Source organism: Rhagoletis pomonella, unplaced genomic scaffold, assembly GCF_013731165.1.
Source record: "Rhagoletis pomonella isolate Grant_MI unplaced genomic scaffold, Rhpom_1.0 Rhpom_scaffold_00007, whole genome shotgun sequence".
NCBI classification, from domain to species: domain Eukaryota; kingdom Metazoa; phylum Arthropoda; class Insecta; order Diptera; family Tephritidae; genus Rhagoletis; species Rhagoletis pomonella.
Genome location: NW_023458561.1, coordinates 61520979 through 61544863, shown reverse-complemented (window position 1 = coordinate 61544863; position 23885 = coordinate 61520979). Strand labels below are relative to the sequence as shown.

Here is a 23885-nt window from a genome sequence, read left to right as displayed (position 1 = left end):
GTGTAAAAAAATAGGTTAAGCAACCTAAGAACTTTTCACATTTAAGTTCTCTAAAAAAAATATCACAAGCTTCAGTTTTCATGGCAACAGTAGCTATTTATAAAAATCACCAATATTTTTTTCCAGTTTCACAGCGATCCATTAGCGCATATCAAAGTCATTAAGCACCCTGTATTGGTTACAGTAGAAAAGTGAAAGTTGGTGTGTAGGCATTACAAATATCATAAGGAAAAAACTAAGGTGGTGCCTCGTTTCCCAGGATGACATTTTTTTCCCCATACAAAAATTGGACCACTCTACCCTTTAATTTGATACCTCATTTTTGAAAATCGTACGAACGGTGCATATCTGATGACCCGTACATAAGATTCCTTCGCGTATTATACATACATGAATATAGATTTTAGATGGTCACCCTGATCATGTTGATGGTTTGAAGCTCGAGGAGATTTGATCTCCTCGACCTGTTCTAGGAATTCCCCAAACTCAATTTGCTGTATGGGTTCGAATTTAACACCTCTCGGATAATGTAACGCTGGCATTTTACGTAGTCGGACAGGTATGCGCTGGTTCAATTAAAGTCTCCTCAACTCAATGCCGGTGATTGCTTTGTGCTATGTAAAATATAATCTGGCAACACGCCTCCGACGCACACCCTCAAAGATACGATTTAACGGTATAACTTAATCAGTATGTTACGTTACACTTAAGATATACAATACATACTGCAAGTATAAGTGCACAGGTAATAAATACATACAAACAAACATACATATACATATGTATATAACAGAATGGATATTATAAATGAAGTCAAGTACATGGTTAGAATTTTAGTCCGTCAGTGGCGGCCTCCGATTAGGGACGTATTTAACAGATTTTACAGATTCATCAGCTAAAGTGATAACAGCTCGCGTAATAGTTAACTGGAATTTTATCGCGTTATCGGCAGTTCGTGTGTGTAAACTTAAATATTTGAAGATTCCATAGTAAAAATTATATGGCTAAATAAAAATCCTGACAAATATAGACAGTGCAAATATAGTAAAAAAAAAAGTGCGCAAAGATAATGGATTTTAAGAAATCAATGGACATCCAAAAAACCGCCAACATGTATGAAAAACGTAAGAAGGCTTAAATGTTTTAAAAAATATGCAGAAGTATATTCTTAACAACTCATAAGAATTTTTTATGAAAATAATTATTAACAAGTGCGTTGAGTTTCGTGATTGCAAGGAGGCACAAAAAAGATACATACATACATTTGTATGTACGTACATATCTCTTTATCTACCTAATTATTAAATAAACTCGTTTTTAATAAGAACCAGAAAATAAAACAATTGAGGTGCGAAGCACTTGAAAGATAAAGATTGTTTGAGTTAGCCTAAATTATTAGTACATTTGCACATACAATCTTAATTTGGACAGAAATGTGATAACGTTTGAATGCCAGTATGACAATATGATAAATTATTATCTGTTATGAATGTAATTTGATATCACAGCGTTTTAAATTAATCATTACTCAACTGCAATAATTTTCTCAAATTCTTCTTATTCTTCTTCTTTTTTGGCGCTGTAACCGCCTAGGCGATTTTGGCCAAGTCCAAAACAGTACGCCCCAGTCATTTCTCTTCTGTGCCAACTGACGCCAATTGGAAATGCCATGTGAAGCCAAGTCCTTCTCCAACTGGCCTTAATTCTTAATTGGCAAAATTTATTTGCATGCGAACCTTCAAAAAAGCGATGGGGGATAAAGGATGTATTGATGATTCTAGAGTGAAACAGATTTACATAGAAAGAAAGTAACACCAAATTTTGTATTTATTATTTTTTTATTTAAATTTTTATTTATAATACCATAAACCCCAAGAGTACAACTTCACAACAAGCTTTTCAGGCGTTTGGCGCTTTTCCGACTTTCAGCTACACAATTCAGCTATGGCTGAATCAGATACTTTTTTTCTTGGCCTCTAAATTTTCACAATTATAGGGTTTTAACGTCCTCATACACGTAAACCATAATATTTAAGTATATTTTTGAGGTCCCCATAATTATCTTTATAAAAGTACAGCAGTACATATTGCCAGGGATGGAATTATATTTAAAAAAAAAATTTTAAATTACATATCGTTACCTTAATTCACAAAGGCCCTAACCAACACTTTTTTTTTGAAACTGCGTTTTTCACAGATTTTGGTAGGATATATTAAAATACACCTTCAATAAAAATTTTAAAGTGTTACAACCAATTTCACGAAAGCAATTTAAGTGAAAAATGATTTTAATTGTTTGCATTTTATATGGAAATTGACAGAAAATAAAAAAATCATTTTCCATTTAAATTGCTGGTGAAACCGGCTGTTAGTGCCAAAAACAACGGAGTTTTTTGCTATAAATTGAAGCTTGGTTCTTGAAAAAGGGTCGGCAATCCCCTTTGGAATATTTTAAGACTATTTGCTAGGGATGTGAAATCTGACTTGTGGCGCTCTGAAGGTTGTGGAACCGCCGCCATTTTCAAAACAAGGGTGGTAACGGTTTTTTTCTAACTCAGTCAACCATTTTACGGTCAAAAGCCAAAGGATATTCAATCCTTAGTACGTGTTGGTCAAATTCAGGCGGATTTTGTTCCATGTCTGCACCCCTTTTTACAGAAAGTTAAAGTTTCCGCTAAAAAAAATATTAAATTATTTTCACATTCGGTGGCACCTATTAAAAATTTAACTCAACTTTTATAGAACATTTAAACTCTGCCTTCAAGAACATGGTCAAGAACCCCGAGTTAGCGATTTAAGTTTTCTTTTTTAACCAACTTGAAAAAAAGAGAAGGTTATCAATTCGCCGGAATATTTTTTATGTATGTTACCGCATAACTTTAGACCACGTGAACGTTTATTATTTATTGCAACATTGTTTTTGGATGATTTGACAAAATGAATTGCTAACATTTGTACAGTGCTGGGAACAAAGTTTTACCTACTAATAAGAACCTTCATGGGCGCTTTCATCCAAAGCAAACGAATTTCTATAAAAAAATAAACATACACCTTTGATGCAAACGAAATCATAGGAACAAATAGATTTCGTTTAAAACTTTCAAGTGGCTTTCTAATTAAACTTACTAAATAAGACCATCGAGCACTATATTTTACTGTTAACTTTGCAAAGTGGGCTATTATAGATAAAGGGTAAAGAAATTAAAACGGCATTTTTGCCTCCTCTCACGAGAACTCGCGAGGGACGTATGCGGGGTATTGCGCCAAAATAAAATACGAGTACGCAAGTTAAAGTAGGCAAACAAACTTCAAACCAGTTTATCAAGAGCCGTTCATCTCAAATTGAAACATTTCATAGACAAAAACTCTTATGATTAACAAGTATCACAAAATATATATCGAGCCCTAACCGTCAAAATGACGTAAACGACATTTTTTTCAAAATTTTATTTTTGATGCAGAGCTTCTAGATACATTTCTGCATCAAAAAGAAAATTAAAAAAAAAAATGGCGGTTACGATATTTTGGCGCTTAGGGCTCGATATGTACAAGTACATATCGATGATTCTCTGCCATAACGGCACAACTCAAAACTAACCAAAAACCCTTACTACTGTTATATGGCTCAAGTCTCCAATCGTTGTCTAATCCTTCCTAAGGTAAGTAGTAGGATTAGAGACATGGCGCCCTTCATTGTTATAAGCGTTTTGTTTTCTTGAGTTTTAAATAAATAAATAAATAATAAAAAAGCATCCTTAGCGAGAGTTTGATGGTTTTTGGTGAACTTTGATTTACTGATATTAGGGTGGTACGTTAGGGCCGTAGGAATTGAGATCTGGTGGGTAGGTACTTGAGATCAATGATATTTGAAACCAAAAAAATGTGTGATCATTTTTTTTTTTTTTTTAATTTTTTGCCAGTGGATTATCCTAAACCCTTAAAAAATTAAAATAATACTCTTCTAATCGCAATTCTAGATAATAATGTTTATCTTTTTTTCATACAAAAAACAATAATCGCAGGTATATTTCAAATCTCTCTCCAACTCCGACATTCCAAGCGTTACTATTTTCTCATTCGGAAGAAAACGGTGCGTACCACGTAACGCTTGGAATGCCGGATATTTACATCGGCGGTAAAAAACGAGCCCCTTAATCGTGCAGGAGCAGATCACGGTCGGTAAATAGTCTTCGAGTATTGGGACACACGCCACTGTTGGCAGCCATAACTTTGAAGTAGTGAAGGACTTTGTTTACTTAGGATCCATCAATAAGGTCAGTCTGGAGAAAAAGTGAAAAATAACTCTTGCCAACAGGTGCTACTTTGAGCTCGGTAGGCTATTTAACAGCAGAGCACTCTCTGTACGAACAAAAATCACGCTCTACATATCTCTCATCTTCCCCGTCCTTTTATATGGTGCTCCATGGACAATGTCTAACAAAGATGAGAAGGCTTGAACAAATGAAGTACCAAAGAATAAACATAAGATGTTTTTTATGACAAAGATATATGTATGAGCGTTCCAACTCATTAAGAATCAAATACTTAGTAGCCCAATATCTCGAAAAAATGGCGCGGTAGAAAAAAACTGAGAATGCAGTTTATCTACATCTGAAAACTACTTCTTCTTCTTCTTATTTGCTGCTGTAACCGCCTACGCGATTATGGCGGAGTTCAACAAAGAACGCCAGTCGTTTCTCTTCTGTTCCAACGAACGCCAATTGAAAATGCCAAGTGATGGGAAGTCCTTCTGCACTTGGTCTTCCCATCGCAGTTGGGGCTTCCCTCTTCCTTTATTACCCTCAGCGGGTTCCGGGTCGAATACTTTCAGAGCTGAAACGTCGGTGTCCATGCGAACGACACGACCAAGCCAGCGGAGCCGCTGTATTTTAATTCGCTGTACTACTATGTCCATGGCGTGGTAAAGCTCATACAGCTCATCCCCTGCAGTGAAATCCCAAACTAGTCAGGAAAAATACTAGTTTACAACTAGAATTCCCTGACAGAAACCGAACTAGTTCGAAAACGACCAGACTTGTACCAAGTACAAACCATTTATTCATGCCCTGTTTTATTTGACTTCGACAGTTTAATACGATAAAGTACACAAAATATTCACCCCTATTGTGGTTGTCGTAAGTCGTTCGCATCGACAGTCGTTCGCTGAATTATGTCGTAAATAAAAAAATTAACGGCAGATTTTAACACGTTTTCAATACTTCTTCATTTCGAAGGGATAATAGGAATAAAAATTTGCAGTCGATTATGTCACTGGTTGCCTCACAACGCCAATCAAAATCTCAAATTTCGACGAACGACTGTCGTTTCGACAATGGGAATAGGGCCGATTATAACTTTTATTTGGGTATATTGTAAACCATTAAATTGAGTACGTATTCGATTATACCAGGCCTGTTATATAATGATTAATATTCATAATGACTATTAATTAAAGCATGTTTTTTTTGATAACCGTTTAGTTGATTAAATACCGATATTACCACCTTTTTAATGATTAATAATTAATTACTTAAAAAAAGTTAATTAATTCTTTAATTTTAATTACGTCATAATTTTGTTATTTTTGATCATTTTCAATTAAATTCGACTTTTTTTTAATTACACGATATAATTATTTGCTTAACTTCTATTATCAATCAACAATCCAAACTATAGACAAAATTTAAATTTATTTTATTTTTATCCAAATCTCAAATTTTAAACATTAATTGTTACTCTTATAAATTTTTAAAAAGAATAAACTGAAATGTGCAAAGTTAATGAAATTAAATTAATTTAATACTAAATAAAATAAATAAAATAAAAAAATAATTTATAATTTATTTTATTAGTGAAGTATTAACTGACGTATTAATTTTATTTTTAACTAAAATTTTTTCCTTTGCAGATTCAATATTATTAAAAAAGATAAATATATGGTATTTATTGTTCCTGAAACCTTTTACTTTTTATAAGAAATGCATTTAAATTTATGTTCGAAAGTTGGAAATATTTATGTATTTAGTTTTGCTTTTAATTAATAGTCAAAAAAATTTACACCAATTATTGGAACATCTGAGGCTGCTAAATAACAATGTGTGATATATTAAAGTGTACTTAATCAAAAGTTTTTTATAGTATATTCATGAATTCATTTTATTTTTTGACTCCCAAAATAGTGGTTTTGGTCCATAATTGGACTAGTATTTCTCTGTCTATTTTGAACTAGTATGAGACTGGTATATTTCTGACCGAAATCTGATAATTGCCATCTCGTAGGAAATCCCCATGTTAAAAATACCAGTTGGTTGCATGGAAAAAAGATAGTTGGCTGACTAGTTGGGCATGTGGTTCATACTAGTTGTGAAGTAGTTTACAACTAGTACATTTGACTACAGGTTCGTTCCGTCGTCTGCGGTACGAAGACTACTTCAGTCATAAAAAAATTACGTATGTACAGAGTAATTTAAGTATGTACACCGGTATGTGGGTAAAAAAATACTGTATGAACAAAAAATACTAACTCATTTTGAGCCACCCTTAATTTCGGATGATAAATCAGAGATATAGAAAAGATTAACGACGAGTGTACAATGAAACTATAGACAACAAACAAAAGCGCCAATGTCAATGACCTTCATAGTATTTAATAATAATAATGAATTATAGCAGTTTGTTTTTAAACTCATTAAAGAAATGAACTTCGTTATCAATTGAGACATAATAAAGGACATAAATATGTACATATTGCAACGGTATTATACAATCTCAGCTAATAAATATCAGTGCACATGCATACATACATACATATATATATATATAAACAACTATGCGAATGGATTTATATGCGTCAATTAGTGATAATTTACCAATTTATACTTTTATTGCTGCAATATATGTATGAACAAACATACAAACATGTGTAAATAGTATGTAAGCAGTACTATTTGATGTCTCGTGGATTTAATCATTTGTATTTTCAATTCCATGAAATTGAAAACAAAACTATTTAAATAGGACAAAGAAGTGCGTGCATACAATACATACATACATACATACATACATATGTAAATGCACAGATGCGAATGTATCACCAAGTATTTATAAGACTGATTAATTAAATAGTTAATTAAGAATTAAGAAACCTTGTGTGGTCAATAAAAACTGAATATGAAATTGATCGACAACAGACTGCGACAGGATCGAGCACAGAACAGTTCAGAATTTGTGGAAATTATTTTGTGATTTACTTTAATTGCTTACGCATAAGTAACATATGGGCATACCAACACAGCAACATCAATAGTGAATACTCGTACAAGTAGATCGTTAAATAGTACTCCACAAGAACACTAATGGTTTATATTTTGGTCACTGAGCGCACGCCTTTGTTGCTCAAAAATGGCTTTGTGCGCTTGAAGGGAAATATACAACTGCGCCGAAAAAAAGATTGTAAAAAAAAGTTAATTATCAACATAAAAAATTAATTTATTTAGCAAAGCGATTATTTCAAAATTTTAATTTTAGTATACGTACGCCTTGAAAGTAATTGAAACTATTCTCCTTCCAGCGAACGCCTTCGGAGTGCGTCATGTTCAAGCACTGCTCATGTTCCTCGGCATGATGTTCGGCTATTTCCTGCGCGTCAACATATCCGCCGCCATTGTGCCAATGACAAAACCCGATGCCGATGGGACGTACTTCAACTGGGATACCGCCACAAAATCGCTAATACTAAGTAGCTTCTTTTGGGGCTACGTGCTAGCACAGATTCCGGCAGGTTTGCTAGCCAAACGTTTTGGCGGTAAAATTGTGTTGGGTGTTGCCACATTGCTGGCTTCTGTGATAACAATGCTACATCCGTGGGCCGCATCCGGCGGTAGTTGGCAAATCGTTTGTACACTGCGTGTGCTAATTGGTTTGACGCAGGGCGTCCTTTATCCTGCAGTACACACTTTGTTAGCCAAGTGGGTGCCGCGCACGGAACGCAGCTTCATGGCTACAACGGTGTATTCGGGCGCACAGCTGGGCACGGTTATTATATTGGGTAGTAGCGGTGCTATTTTCGACTCGAGCATGGGCTGGCCGGGAATTTTTTATATTTCTGGCGCTATAGCATTGGCTTGGTCGCTTTTGTTCTTATATTTCGGTGCGGATGATCCACAAAAATCAAAGGTGATTTCATCACAGGAGCGTGAATACATTGAGAAGCTTACTGGCAGCGGCGGTACGGAGGTCGAGGTAAGTTGATATGTATGTATGTGGATTAATTGTGGCGACAACACTCGGTCGTGCGTTTAAATTTGATTGACGTACTATATATGTAAATACATACGGGTCATTCCATACAATATTTATACCTCAATATTTTTTTTTGGGGGTGAAATATATTTCTTTACATTCTTTATCGAAAAAAAGAAGACACCTATTTTTTATTTCGTCATAATATTCGAAAATCTCGAAAAAAATCCCGAAATTTTGAACTCACGGAGAAGTATCTTTTTTAATTGTTTGCAGTTAATAAACTACTCCTCGGAGAAAATCAGTTAAGGTATCAAAATGTGCGTAACTACCTCGGTTTTTCATGAGAGTATGAGATAGATTAAAACAAAAAAACGTTTGCATTAAAAAATCGCATTGTTTTATTTTTTTTATTAACTTCGTCATGTTTGATTTCTATTTTTTCAACCTGAATAGTTGTAAAAATTTATGGAGTAAGCTGTAAAAATTTGTGAATGGAAACACCAAAATTGTAGAAGTTACGATTTTTTTCATACCTGCGTACATAAAGTTTATACTAAAATATATATTCCTTCCTCATTTTTTGAAGTCGGTTAAAGAGTAATTAATTGTCGTAACGTCAAAATTCTAAAGGGGTTAGTTTTGGTTTAGTATTTGTTGTGAATCAACTCAAAACATTTTTAACCGTTATAATAGAACTCACGACTTCCAGATACGAATAGAACCACTTGGCCCGACTGGTTGAAATACAAATTTTCTGCGACCGTAACGGTTATAACTTTTATTAAAAAATTACTTTTTAATGAGTGTTTACTGAGTTTAGTTATTGCTAACAAAATAATGATTAAATGATTTGCCCAGAAAATGAAAATTTATTTTTTGAGTTTCAAGTTTGGCTTAGTAAATAAAAATTTTTGTTTCAAGCTTTATTTTTTGCCTAGAAAATAAAACATAATTTTTAGTTTTTCATTTTTTGCTTAGAAAGTGAAATACCTGTTGGTAATTTTCTTAAGGAGCGGTAGTAAACTAAAAAATCGTCAAATAAATATCTAAGTTTAATAATAAAAGCAAATACTGATATATGTATTGATAAAGCTAAAAAAAAATATCAAACTGAGGGTATTCCGAGTAACAAAGAGTATGTATGTTTGTCTCCTTTTTTTAGAATAATTTTTTATATGAAATATAATTTTAATTAGCTGTTCCTGGTTTTTATACTAATTTATGTAGATACGATGGTGAGAATGTAAATAGAGAAAAGACATTTTAGCAAGTCTTTGTTAAAAAAATGTTTGTTATTTTTTATGAAAATATAGCTTACTGCCTAAAAAACCATGCAAATCTACATTTACAAGTTTGTAGAAGATTTACAAAAACTCGACCAATTTTAACAAAGGTTCATATAAATTTTAAACTTTTTAATCAGACTTTTTAGAATCTCACTGACTTACTGTCGATTTTTGGCAATTTTTTGTTCGCGCATTTTCTTCAATACAAAGTGTGTTCGACAAACTTTTTGTAAGGAAAAAATTAGCAACACCTTCCACAAAAAAAAATTGTCAAAAATCGACGGTAAGTCCCAGCTATTTAAATTAAATAAACTGCATTTCAGAATGTTTCTAGGAAATTAAATTAACATGCTCAAATGTTGTATGAACCTTTGTCGAATTTTTGCAAATTTCTGTACAAACTTTGAAATTTTGCCTTACATGGTTTTTGTTAGATAGCACGCTACACTTTCATAAAAAATAATAAACATTATATAATGGATGGGGGAATAGCCAAATAATGTTAAAATGTCTTTTCCCTATTTATATTTTCGCCACTGTACATTCGAGAGGTCCAAACACAATAAAGCCGGAATTTTAATGCCGCCACCCCCTAGGATTATTCTGAACCGAAAAACTATACCCATATTTTTTTAATTTTAAATCAAAAAATATTTAGGAAAAATATTGATTTTCAAGAATTCTACACTATTTCTACGAAAAGAAGTTTTTTCCCCATAAAAAATACATGGAAAACTTTGAGCGCTCTGCGCACTCCCTCAATTTTTTTATTTTAAAATAAAAAATAGGGGATATATTTTTTTCATTAAAAATCCGACCTTATTTATTTACATACATTTTTAGACCACTTTACTGTACATATTATCAAATATTCCATACAAATTACTTTTTTCTCTTTTTCTCTAGTCTATGCCCGTACCGTGGAAGTCATTCTTCACATCAGCACCATTCTATGGTCTTATCGCCGCTCAATCCGGCTTCACATGGGGCTTTTACACACTACTCACCCAAATTCCCACCTACATGGACTCGGTACTTAAGCTCAATGTGACCTCGAATGCATTACTCTCCGCTTTACCATACTTCGTAATGTGGCTGCTATGCTTGATTTTCAGTCCCATTTCTGATATGCTTATTAATCGCAATGTTTTGAGTACAACAACAGCGCGTAAGCTATTCAATACCATTGGCCAATGGATACCTATGGCATGCCTAATTGCCATGAGCTACATGACGAGCGCAGAACGTATAGAGGCTATAACATTGCTAACCGTTGGAGTAGGTTTCAATGCATCCGCTTTTTGTGGATATTTAGTGAATCATATGGATCTTTCACCGAATTTCGCCGGCCCAATGATGTCCATTACAAATGGTGTGGCGAATTTGTTGTCCGTATTTGCACCGCTGGTTGTGGGCGCCATCGTTGTAAATGAGGTGAGTTTGTGAAGCAATTACTACTTCGTCTCATTTGGCCTTATGGATAAAAACTAAGCAATTGCTTTTCTTAAAATTTCAAACCTTTTACTCGATTTATTCAAATAAATTTTAGCAAAAGGTCTACGATTTTAAGAAGAAGCAATTGCTTAGTTTTTATTCATAATGACCCAATTATCTTTATTTTTAATTTCAACTTATTTTATTCGTATCACAGAAGGAACCCAGCGAGTGGCGCATTGTCTTCTTCATTACCGCCGGTGTTTATTTGGTCTGTAACGCACTATTTATTATATTTGGACAAGCTACCGTACAACCATGGAATGAGCCAAATATTAAGAGCAATATTGCAACATCAGAAACAACAACAATTGATTCTTCAACACTTGGCCACACAGATCTAAATACTACAGAGGCTGCCGCCCCAAGTAAATTCGAGTAGATGTTTATAAAACGTCGCTAATAAGAACTGATAGCATTTAAGTAATAAAAATAACAAAAATTATGAATTAATATTTAGGATATAGCGGTTATGAATAAAAAATACGAATTTAAAAATTAGCCACAAGTTGTTATGTTGTGGTACTTTTTTATGTACATATATATGTATATCCTACAGTTAGGAGACAAACTCGTAGAATTGATAACTCTTGTTCGATAAGAAAGAATTTATTAAAACTATCGCATTGAGTAGTGAAGATTTGTATCTGCTTGCACTCTATACTTCTTTAAAAGCCTCAATTATTGCTGTAAATAATGGCAATCAAAGCATTAACCAGTTATAACCATCGGGAGATTAATTAGACGTGTTTTTGTCACTTTTCTTTGACTGCATTCAAGAGCTCTGCGTCTCACAACAAAATTTGTCCACGACCAGTGACAGCCAGATAAGCCTGAGTACACCATTATTTTGTAGTAATTAAAAAAAAAAAACTGTAGGTACATGCGCAAGAGTAGCGTACCTACTATTCGTAGAATGGAATGTGAAGGTTAACTTTTGAACATTGGAATTTAATACTACCTATTCAACTAATTATTGCTAAATATTTTTGGTTTTATTGATACATATATCTAAAATTTGCCAATACAGAGTATTTTGATGATGGCTGAAAAACTCGTTTTTCTTGTAACGGCCTAATTCGACTAATTTATCAATCGTCGTCGCCATGCTCACACGACAGTCGGGCCCCATGCGTCTGGAACGACCCAGATTTATATCTGGTGAAGAGCTGTCATTCCAGCAGGTTTCGCCAAAACTCTTCGGAAAATTTTTAAGCTATTGCAACAACAACAGCAAAGGTAGCCACAGGAAGTGGCCTGTTTCCACAGGGTCGGACTAAAGGGAGTGGCGTTTTAGCTGAGTGGTGGTTGGTGTCGTGTGGAGAACCTTTACAAGCTGGACATTTCTTTGGTATGTCGGGGTCGAGGCTGGAGAGATATGAGTTCAGATGACTGCAGTATCCACACCTTCGTGCAATGAAGAATCGAGAGACTTCGGAGAGATAGCTCTTTACCTTCGAGCCAACTGGACGCCGTGCCGCGTCGAGGAGTAACGGTGGCCTTACCGCAACAAGGGGCGAGATCACCCATAGAATGAATAAACTGCTTCGTGTAGCGGTTCAGGCATGCGGTCGTACAGACCAGATGGAGAGAAAAAACCAGCAAGAAAAGAACAACATATAAAGACACGAGGAACAGCAGTAGCAACCATGCAGCAAACAAGCGGATGGGAGGAAGAACTTCCTAGAGAGCCCCTCCGACGCTAAGACAGCTCTATTTATCGAGCATACGCGGGACGTAGAGGAACTCTGTACGAGCTCTGGCATCTTCCACGGGAAGGCAATCAAAGAACCTGGCGGGCACGAGACCACCGAACACCAAGACAGGACCGAAGTACGCAGGTCCCGAAGCCGGGTTAGCTTAAGGGCAACACGCGATTCCACGTGGCGGGTGGGAGATCGTCACATATATATGCGGGCGAAACCGCCGATACTTCCGATTCCAGGGCAACCAGAAGCTCTAGATGACCGCCGCCAGTGAGATGATATGTGAGGTACCTGGAGGAAGGAAAGACACCCGAGGTAGCTGGCGAAATGAAGCTTGCCAAATCGTCCCCGCAAGAGAGTAGGTACGACAATGAGCGCGGTGTCCAAGAGAGTAGACTAACCACACCCGTGGACGAGCGGAAGAGCTCGCAACACCAGCAATGTAGGCAAGAAAATTTCTCGCAAAGAGACCGTGATAGATAGGCCGATGAGCGTGCATAATAGCGAGAGAGAAACATTGCGTATGTTGCGCATTGCAACAAGGTGGTGAGAATGTAATACCGCACCTTACATTCCATAGTTTTGGTGAAGGGCGCGAGTAATATTTATCCAGAAAGTGGGTAAAAGCATTGGAGAAGATAGTGGACAACCATATTAGATCTAACATTCTCAAGACACCACCCTTCTTAGCATGCATACAGAGCTAGAAGGTCCACGGACGCAGCCCTGTACCAATTGACAACTGAAATTCGGGGGGCCTTTGGATGTGGAGAAATAGTGCTCTGTGCCTTTCTCGATGTAAAGGGAGCCTTTGACAATACGTCTCACTCTGGGGTGTGCAGGGCTCTGGTGGATACACTGCTGCATACTAGAATTGCTGAAACCGACGTAGGGGACAGCGTGGTACAATTATAAACAAAGAAGGGCTAGCCTCAGGGGAAAGGAAAGGAGGACAGGTGTTATCTCCCTTCTGTGGAGCCTAGTAGGTAGTGGATGAACTCCGTCAGGGTATGTCTGACAAAATGGTATCCGCTTCCAGAGGGAAGTTTGCGAACATCCTCTCTGAAATTATTCAAAGAGGCTTAGCATAAATCCAACCGAAAACTCCATCGTTCCATTTACTAGCAAAAGAGCTCTGCCGGGCATGAGCGACATTACCTGGCCAACGTCGCCGGCGCAATGAAGTACCTAAGTTTAACCCTGGATATCAAGCTTCTACGGAAGGGGTGGCTATACACCATGATAGCACACCCAATAATAACCTATGGGGCGGTGGCTTGGCTTTCAAGAACCACTCTGGCCACGGTGAGACAACGACTGACAGTGTATGCATAACGAGAATGCCCGACAAAGTCTAGCCCCTCTATATAACCATAGAACAGGTCGGTTTTGTTAGGGAGGGGTTTGGAAGAGGTAAGGCCATTTCCGTTATGAACATTGCAAAGCTAGGATCCTCGCTCACGCCAGCTCTTCTTCCGAGAGATGACATATGTACAACTATAGGTTTTGAGAAGAGGTTTAAAATAAGAGTTAAGCAGTAAAGCAACCTGGAATATCTCCACCTTTGAGAGACTCCATCAGGACAGCTCACTGCATTGGTACACAGACGGTTCGAAGACTCCAGATGGAATATGACCTGGAATCTTTAGGCCCAGGACCAGGATCTCTATTCCTATTCCTATATTTCAAGCGGAAGTCTACGCCATTTATTTGTGTGCGGAGACTATTGTAAATAGAGGATACCGTAATGAGAGAATTATAATTTTAAGTGATAGTCAGGCGGTACTCAAGGCCCTCTTCTCTTTTGAAATCAAATCATACCTGGTCATTGAGTGCATTGAGATGCTCAACTCCCTTGGCGGCACAATAATAACAGAACGGCTTGGATACCTGGCTATATGAGAATAGAGGGGGAGGAAGCAGCGGAATGTCTTGCAAGAGAGGCTCCGAGCCCTTCATGGGAGTAAGTCCCAATACTTTAAAGAAGGAGCTCAGTAGGGAGAGGAATTTGAGGGATTTAAAATTGCATAATTCAGTAGGAATTCGTCAGGCAAAGAGTCTACTGGGAGAGTATAACAAGAGGAGTTTCCAAAGCTTATTTAACCTCTCAAAGGAGAAGCTGAGAATACTAACAGGTTTGCCGTATGTGTAAAGACTGAGGCTCATTCCACGGTAATCGATACCGAATGAAACGAAAATAAACTTAAGAACTTTAGTATATTATTTCTAGTAAGTAAGAGTAAATAAATCTAACTTTCAAGACTGAAAGCCAAATTTTCGAAATTTATCTCAAAATCAGATATTTTTATACTTTAAGGGACACTCAAGCAGACGCGGTATTGGGAGTGCGGTACAAGGCGGGACATAGTATAGTTATGTTTTAAAGAATTTTATATTACAGTTTAAGATTAAGCCTTAAAATGTGAGTTGAAATGTCACACCCGTCACCGTGGAATGAGCCCTCAGCAAATGCTCCTTCTTAAAATTTCAGACCTTTTATTTAAATTTGAATAAATGAATTAAAAGGGCAGTATGAATAAAAACTAAGCTATTTCTTTTTTTTTTTTTAATTGGAGACATTTTCTCGATTTATTAAAAGAAATTTGATTATAAAGTCTGAAATTTTAAGAAAAAATAATTGCTTCTCTACCCTCTATTTTATTGTATTGTCAATGCTGTTGATAGTAGAAACCAAAGCATAACGAAAAATCAGTATTGCTAGATTTATCTATTGTATACGTGTATTTATATATGATTGTATGTACATACATGCAGTTTAGCATACGTTTTAAACTTAATACTTTATAAGTTAGTACAATTAATATATATTTGTAAGCAGACTTCAAACGTAGTATAAGCTCTCACAGGAGCCTCTTGGAAAATGGTACTTCAGAATTCAGACCTATTTGAATACTGAGAAATTTTACAATACCAATTATTGAAAGAGTATTACTTAATTTTATTTTGCAATATTCGCTGTTCTTCTAATTTATAATTAATTCGACGAGGAATGGAATGTGTGCGGAACACGGTCCACAGTGATATGACCCAGCTTATAATAATTGTCGCATATAAAATTGGCGGATATGACTTTTCATTTCCTATAGGTATGTCAGCCCGTAGATCCGTTTTAAGTTGAAAATGTACGTCAATTAAATACCAACCACAGTTTAAGTAAACTTCATGATTAGACTTCGCAGATAAGTTGCTCTTATTCTCGCTCTGTTGTGTTACGAAATTTATGCTACCTTCATTTAAGCAAAACTTGTACTTAGATGCTGTTTCCAACAACTCTTCAATGGACTCGCTCTCATATGTGTCACATTTTATATATAGTTTTGGAATGGGTATCTCAACAGTAGCGAATTTACTAAAAAATACATTCAATATAAAAAAATTTATATATACATACGTACTTTGAAAGATTTTTCCTACTTGTGATTTTTGCTTGGAGCATGGTAACGGTAATGTATTGGTAATTTAATGTTATCCGTTGGCTGTGGTGTACCTTTCAACAAGACAGTAAACGATTTCGATTTTTCTGTAGACAACTCAATATCCACGAATGGTGGATAAATAGCATTTAACTGAAAAAAGGGAATAGCAATTGAAGTGTTAAAAAACCCCAGAACATGTGCATATTATATACTTTCATCAAACGCTTCAAATCGTCCAATTGATCAACACTTATGTATACACCAGCGGGCAGCTGCTGCTCCAGTATATATTCACATTTCTTATCGCTTAGCGAATTAGCAAATTGAACCAAGTAGAAAAGCTCTCTATAAACAAAAAATAATAAGTTTAAGGATTCTTAATTTTTAGTGGATATTAAATACCGATGCATTCCAGTACCACCTAGCTGCATACCCACAATGGGTTTCGGAGGCGACTGGCTGCAACTATGTATTTTTGGCGACACCAGCAGCAAAGTAAAAAAATATATCGCCGAGGCAATCATTATATATTGTGAAAATAGCTATGTATTTTATTATGAAAATTTCTTGCAAATCTACATTTTTTGTATACCGGCAAATAAACTGAATATTTGACAGACACTAAACAGCTGACTTTCCTGAGTAGGGGTGCAAAAGATGCATCGATGTTTTTCAAACATCCGGTTCGATTTTCGATTTTTGCCATCGATGTTTACAATTTACTCTCCAACTTTCTTTCGGTATGTTTGACTGACTTTAAACTTATTATTCATTCAAATTTTTTTGTTATTTATGGCCTTATTACAATTATATTCAACAATTTTATTGAGCTTGAGGCTGGTTTTTATGAAAAATGTTGTGGAAAAGCAACAATAATTTACAAAGGTAAGACGTTATTGCTGCTATTTCGGAGATCACCACATCTCCACAGTGACCGCGGTTGAAGAAGTATGATTAGTAGATGTGGTGATCTCCCAAATAGCAGCTATAACTTCTTACCTTTGTAAATGACCCAGCCAGCAGAGAAATGTACTTATTGCCGAAAGTGCAGTTTTCGTACATATTTCGTTTCCGGAAATATTCAGAATAATTTTAAAATATTTGTTCAAACTGAGCATTAGAAAACATATATACATATTCGCCAGTTGCTGAGTGTGCAGAGAAGTGTGCTACTATTTGTTAGCTTTCAGGAGGTCCCAGGTTCGAATTCCGTCAGAAGCAACACATTAAAATTAGTTATTCAAATTGAATCTTAAATTTGTTTTTTGTTTGGTTTCCTGTAACTATGAAAAAGTTTCTGTGAAATTCATAATGAAATCGTTTTCAACGAATAATTGTATCAGACAAATTTCAGGGAAACAGCCGAAAGCGCATCCGTTTTACAACCATTTTCGATAGTTTTTCGCACATACGTTTCGGATGAACACTTAAGTGGGAGAATTGATCTGAAAAACGTCCGAAAACGGATGAAACATCAGGTTTTTATACGAAATTGTTTCCATTTTCGGACACGTTTCCGGATATTATGCTGGCTAGGTAGTTTTGCTTTTCCACAACATTTTTTATAAAAAACGGCCCCAAGCTCAATAAAATTGTTGGATTCATTCTGAATGCTAACACCCTAGCCGTCAAAACAGAACCAAACACCCCTTAGAATTTCAACAAGATCAGGCCAAGAATCTTTAGTCCCGAACGACCTGACGATGGTATGCATTTTGATTCTAATGATAGAAAGGGTATAGAAAGGATAATAAAAGACAGGAAAATACATTCATAATTATTAAAGTATTCAATATTGCTATAAATTTAACTAGAAATTAACAAATTGCAAAACATCGGAAACCATCGATATATTCCTGAGACTGCTTAAGAATTGTAATCGATGAATTCGATATCGATAAGTTTTAATAAGTGCGCAAGAATTTAAAGTTTGAAATTTTTGAAGCATACATCATTTTCAAATAAACTGAATTCATATCATTTTCAAATAAACTATCATAAAAACTTCACAAGCCGATCAGGCGCAAATCACCAGAATCTGTATATATGTATGCCGAACTCTGCCATCCAACGGCATGATATTAGACAAACAAAAGCAACATTTCTCAAATCAGGTACAGAATAAACAATACTTAAAATTGTTCTATACACAAAAAAAAGCTTTAATTTATTTCACTACTTAGTTTTATTCAAACGCCTATACATATCAGAACCTTCTCTCGCTAGTTTATCTGCCATCTGGTTACCAGCAATGCAGTGATGACCTTTGACATAATTCTATATAAATGGAATAATAAAACATATATTTAAAAACATATGTATCTACCTTACCCATTTCACCTTCATATTGTCGTCTCTTAACAATTCATCAAGCTCTTTAAAATCTACAGCATTTTTAACCGGTTCTCCATTTTTCAAACGCCACTCTTTTTGTTTCCATGCATTAATCCACATTGTAATTGAATTTATAAGGAATTGGGAATCTGTACTAACACACAGCTTTTCTATACCAAAAGTTCTTGCTGTTTTAATAGCGTGAATTGCCGCTTGTATTTCGCCTACATTGTTGGTAACTCGACCTGTGACTGGGCGCGACATGTTTCTAAACGGAATATTTTTAGCATGAAATACCAAATAATTAGAAAAAATATGTATCGTACAAAGGATGGTTTTCCCCAAAATATACTCCCAAACCAGCACAAGCATCCGGTCGTCCATTATTGATGCATGAACCATCTGTATAGACGATAACGTAACCCTCAGAATCTATTTCAAATGTATATTCATTGATTTTTTGAGATCCTACGGGTTTCCAAACGTTCGAGACATGCACAGGATGCTTTTTCAGTTTGGCCTTGGACTCTCCATCGGTATTTGATTTTCTCTTATTCGTCGCGCGTGTTTCACCATTCGATTGATTTTCAAAAGCAGCTACAGCAGCAAGCTATGACAATAAAATTTTATAATTTATAATGGGCTTCAATGTTCATTATAATACACGCCTACAAGCTCTGAATCTTCTAATGAGTTTAACTCAATAGTTTGCTCTTCTGGCCAGAAATCTTCCGGTGTTGAATTTGATGTTTCTGGAGCAACAATTCCTGTTGTATTTTGCACAAACGCCTCAGCTTCTGGGCGTGATTTAAATTTCTTATATTTAGCACCTTTGAATCCTTTAACCTGCTCTGCGCATTGGGACCTAAAAAATAAAGCTTTGATAAATGTTGATTTAAGTTTATCGGGCATACTTACCAACTATCATAAATGCCAACATTATGGCCACGAGCTACAGCGTAAAAAGACATAAACAAGCCTTTAATATTTGGTTGTGGAAGAGTTTTTCTTAAAAAGAACATCTAACACTTGATGCCTTTAAATTTTTTCGATTATGTCCCTTTGTTTTGAGGCGAAAAAACAGCTGATAGGTCTCAAACATATCGATCTTAGAAATACCATTTTTAAATCGATTAATCGAGCTTTTTCAATTCGACCCGTGAATCGATTTCCAAATAATAAGAATGGATATATCCTCGATTGATAAATATTAGGGCTGTTCAGGATTTTGCGCATATACTCTTGCATTTGCATATTCGCTCCATTTGTAAATTCACAACAATAAAATGCCTACGGTTGTCATGCCAGCCATCATAAACTTTGCAAATGCAATTCCAACTGCAAAATGACGGCTTTTGACATTTATTTTTGTTCTTCTTCTGTTGTACTAGCAAGAATTTGCAGCTTTCCCGTGTTGTTACGCTCCCTCTTCAGTGATCCTGTGCAAACTTTTTGGGTTTTCCAGTACAAATTTATACCGCCTAGTTGTTTTTATACACCCCTAATACTTGTGTTTTAGGCGATTTTATATAAAATAGCGAAGAAATAACATATATATATATATTTTTTTTTTTAATAGTTGACGGATCGAATCGGTATTGGATACCGAAAACGATGTATTGGGTACCACCATTTCCCTCAAATATTTGGTACTGAAAATTCATCACATCACTGACATCATTAATATCGAGAGAAGGTGATATAAAACGCAATAGTTGGCGGGTGAAGTAAAATTTGAAAAAGATAGGACTCGCCTAAAATTTAAGGCGCAGTGTATTATAGATTCTAACGGAGTTATATGGACCAACCTACATAAAAATTTAATTGAACAAAAACGAAATATCGTCAAAATGCCTTTCTACGCAGTTGCAAATGGACGAAAAGTGGGAGTGTACACCAGCTGGGCTGAATGTGAGCAGCAAGTGAAAAAATTTAGCGGCGCAATTTTCAAGAAGTTCCCATCCCTCTCGGAAGCGACTGATTATTTGATACAACAGCAAGCAAACATATTACATGAAAATCTTGAGAAAGAGGCTGGTTGTAGTGCCATGGCAAGTGGGTTCGCAATGAATATTAAGCAAGAGGAACCCGAATATATTCCTCTACAAACAACAGACGTTTTGACGCCAAGAATAAAACAAGAACCCAAGGGCGATGGCATGTGGTTTGAGGATGCCAAGGGCGATGATGAGCTGGTTTGTTAGGATTCAGTTAGTTTGCATATTTACGTTCTAATAATTTACTTTCAAGTTGGCGGCGCTTGGCGCACTTAAGGAATACCCAGATAAAAGTTTGAAAACAAGAGCAACCAAGATAGAAAAAATCAATATTAAAAAAGAACGCGATGCTAAAATACAGCGTCTCAAAGTTGGTAACTACGTATATAATGTGGACAATGATGGCTACATAGACGTATACATTGGTGGGCACGGCGAAAATATAGGCAACTGGAATTGCATGGCTGGATATGGTGTATACTTTGGCGAAAATCACCCTCTGTAATTAAACGAAATAAATACAAGATCAGTGAGTATAGAGCACTTAATTCTTTTATTTTTAGCAATGTTGCTGAAGCTGCATCGGGTCGTATGACGCGCAATGTTGGTGATATTGAAGCGGCGATTGCAGCAATTGAAGCCGCTGAACGCGTTGGTATTCCTAAATTATGTTTACACAGTAGCTCTGAATTTTTGCTGAACGCTGTTGCACATTGGATGCATAATTGGAAGCGGAACGGTTGGCGGAATAAGGATGGTAAAGTGGTACAAAACCGAAAACAATTTGAAAAATTAGATAAGCTTCTCACAGAAAGTTCAATTGACATAAAATGGGTAAAATTTGGGACTGTTCTAATTTAAAGATTACTCATCTAATATAACGTTATTTTAATAGGCTGATGCCCGTAAGGAAGCTGGTGCCTCGAAGCACATGCGTGGTGTGAAAAGGTTGGCGGCAATCGGTACAGAGGAGTATCTTGATAAGCATCCCAGTAAGGATGACAGCTTTTCTATGGATTTAGATTACTTTGATTTTTATTAAATTGTCCCTCAGCTGGTCTTAGTGCCCTCGGATAGATATTCTTGTGATAGATGTAATCGTAAATTTTGAAAAAAATTCATTTTATGAAACCTTTGCGAGCATTCGATCGACTCCTGGGAATGCTGACATATGTATATACATACATATTTTCGGTGTTTGCCAATGTGAATTCGCCTTAATGTTTTACATACCAATTTTTTCATGAAATTATTTAAAGGATTTCTCGATTTAAAGTATATAAAGTATTAGAGTTGTTTGTCTTGTGAATTTCGATATCCTTTATCTTGTCCTGAAAGTATTTTTTCTTTTGCTGTTTATATACATTATAAAATGCGCTAATTATTAATGAATTATTAAAATTACCTATTTTTATTTGAAATAATTTCATATTTAAAACTTCACATTTTTAATTGAAAGAATTTATTGTTTAAAACTTTTTTAGCTTTTCCTGTGAATGTCAACCTATTTCGATTATTGGTTGTTTTTGCAAAAAATGACAGTATTTTCCATGATTCAATAGTTAATTAATTTATTATTAAATCATGAGTATTTTTAACATGTTAAATATAATAGAAATATGATGTATTATTCATAGAGTATTAAAAATGGAAGTACATACATATTTGAAAATATTAAACACGAACAATTTATCCTTCCTGTAAATTTTAAGCTAGTATTAGAATTGGAGGTTTTGGAAATCCCGTCAAACTACTTTTATATTTTGAAAAGTGAACTGTTAAAAAAAGCGGGATAAAGCTTAATAAACATATCGCTCAATTTACTTCAATAGTGTTATAACTTGAAAAAAGCAAAACTCAGGAAAAATGGCTTTACAGTTTTGAATTTACATGTCGGTAGTTAAGTATGGAAAGCGCGTATCGTCGCTAAAATACAAAAACCCACAACTAAGAATCCAAAATTCTCTTTCTGGTTGATTGTTATGCATTTCGTCGATTTATTAGTCCCCAAATCGTTTTATGCAATGCAAAATTTTAGTTAGTTGTGGCTTTTTTGCATTTCAGCGACACTGTAGGTTACGCCCTTTCCATACGAAAGGTATACATAAAAAAATTAACTCGTAATCGGTGCAGCTATGAAATTTATGCAACAACATGGAAGAAGAGGTAGAGATCGTTTCAACACTGGGCTCGGTTAAAAATTCTTAAGAAAGCGGAATTCTGAAGCAAAACGAAGGAAAAGTCGTTTGTAAATGGCCCTGAAAGGTAAAATTGATATAAAGTCGACGTTCAAGTTGTTAAAGTGAGTGTGTTAGTAAAAAGTGTGAGTGTGTTACAACTTGATAGGAAGTTCTTGATCGTGTAACCTTTTATTATGGAATCTTGAGCCTGCGGCATAGGCATCGATTTTTGGAAATTTTCGATATTTGGAGACAAAATCGAGTGCTCAAAACATCGATTTTTTCTTCACGATATTTGGACAACATCGATTTATTGGCCCGATATTCATGTTGCTCGCGCTCATGGTGAAATAAAAATAAGGTGATGTCAGTTAAGGGGTGTTTGTTGTAATTTTGACAAATTCCGTAGTCCCGTTTTGAATGATGCCCTCTTGGAGAAAAACAACTCTAGAAAACCTCGTTTTATGTGTTTTTCTGAAAAAGTAAGAGTGAACATCACTGTTTTTGACATTTCTCTTTAGTTGTGACTTCTGAAATTTATATTTTTAGCGAAAATTGTGATTTGTGCTTATATTTAAACACCTTTTAACTGCGGATTGTGATCTCTTGGAAGTTTTCTGGATTGTGGATGCAAATTTAGGTAACAAATTTTAAATATGTATTGTAAATTGACAAATAAAAACTAATTAAATTTACCTCCACATATTTGTGAATTCTGTGTCTTTTACCTCAGCGTGAAGCTGCAACACAAGTGGGGTTTTTGGCTGCAACTTCCAGCTGAGTTTATTCAATTGGCCAAGTTGTTTTGAAAATGGTCAGTAAAAGTGTTTTTTCTTGGTTAATAGGTTTTGGAAGTTGACCTCAACTAGAGGCTGCATTACAAGTGCAAGGAGTGAAACGCTTTTAGAACTTAGCTAGTGAATAACATGATATAGTAAAAATGTATTAATATTACGTTTTACACAAATATAAGTGTAGAATAGCGACCCCCGGAAAAAAATAATTAGTGGCGTTTTTCCTAATTTTAATGGTTTCTTGTGCAAATTAATATTATTGGTCGTAGAGGAGGAAAGGTGGAAAATTCAAAGTTTAAAATGCACTTATTTCCCAAAATTCTTAACCGATTTTTATGAAATTAGTATCATCAAGTAATTTTTATATTAATCATTTGCACAAAACATTTTATATACCCTTGAAATCAGGAAAA

At 35.3% G+C, this 23885-nt stretch overlaps 4 protein-coding genes across 7 annotated transcripts; 2 read left to right on the top strand and 2 right to left on the bottom strand.

The window, feature by feature from the left end:
* The first annotated feature begins 864 nt into the window (after positions 1 to 864).
* LOC118743260 (putative inorganic phosphate cotransporter) lies at positions 865 to 11535 on the top strand. 3 transcript variants are annotated; one of them, XM_036475829.1, is made up of 4 exons: positions 865 to 1124; positions 7571 to 8241; positions 10437 to 10964; positions 11182 to 11535. In XM_036475829.1, the coding sequence occupies exons 1-4, from the start codon at positions 1070 to 1072 to the stop codon at positions 11404 to 11406; spliced, it is 1479 nt and encodes a 492-aa protein (XP_036331722.1). In that variant the 5' UTR covers positions 865 to 1069; the 3' UTR covers positions 11407 to 11535. The 3 variants fall into 3 exon arrangements, with proteins under 3 accessions (XP_036331722.1, XP_036331721.1, XP_036331723.1); XM_036475828.1 differs by lacking the exon at positions 865 to 1124 and adding an exon at positions 7155 to 7452; XM_036475830.1 differs by lacking the exon at positions 865 to 1124 and adding an exon at positions 7371 to 7462.
* Positions 11536 to 15445: 3910 nt separating this feature from the next.
* LOC118743259 lies at positions 15446 to 16802 on the bottom strand. The gene is made up of 4 exons (XM_036475826.1): positions 16570 to 16802; positions 16380 to 16512; positions 16166 to 16317; positions 15446 to 16100 (listed from the first exon to the last, which is right to left on the bottom strand). The coding sequence occupies exons 1-4, from the start codon at positions 16689 to 16691 to the stop codon at positions 15680 to 15682; spliced, it is 828 nt and encodes a 275-aa protein (XP_036331719.1). The 5' UTR covers positions 16692 to 16802; the 3' UTR covers positions 15446 to 15679.
* A 1510-nt stretch (positions 16803 to 18312) lies between these two features.
* Positions 18313 to 19595, bottom strand: LOC118743258 (ribonuclease H1-like). Of its 2 annotated transcripts, none has more exons than XM_036475825.1 (5): positions 19420 to 19595; positions 19174 to 19366; positions 18828 to 19111; positions 18508 to 18769; positions 18313 to 18444 (listed from the first exon to the last, which is right to left on the bottom strand). In XM_036475825.1, the coding sequence occupies exons 1-5, from the start codon at positions 19521 to 19523 to the stop codon at positions 18343 to 18345; spliced, it is 945 nt and encodes a 314-aa protein (XP_036331718.1). In that variant the 5' UTR covers positions 19524 to 19595; the 3' UTR covers positions 18313 to 18342. The 2 variants fall into 2 exon arrangements, with proteins under 2 accessions (XP_036331718.1, XP_036331717.1); XM_036475824.1 differs by having other exon boundaries at positions 18314 to 18444; positions 18499 to 18769.
* Positions 19596 to 20170: 575 nt separating this feature from the next.
* LOC118743257 (ribonuclease H1-like) lies at positions 20171 to 22512 on the top strand. The gene is made up of 4 exons (XM_036475823.1): positions 20171 to 20696; positions 20752 to 20999; positions 21062 to 21332; positions 21394 to 22512. The coding sequence occupies exons 1-4, from the start codon at positions 20352 to 20354 to the stop codon at positions 21538 to 21540; spliced, it is 1011 nt and encodes a 336-aa protein (XP_036331716.1). The 5' UTR covers positions 20171 to 20351; the 3' UTR covers positions 21541 to 22512.
* The last annotated feature ends 1373 nt before the right edge of the window (positions 22513 to 23885 follow it).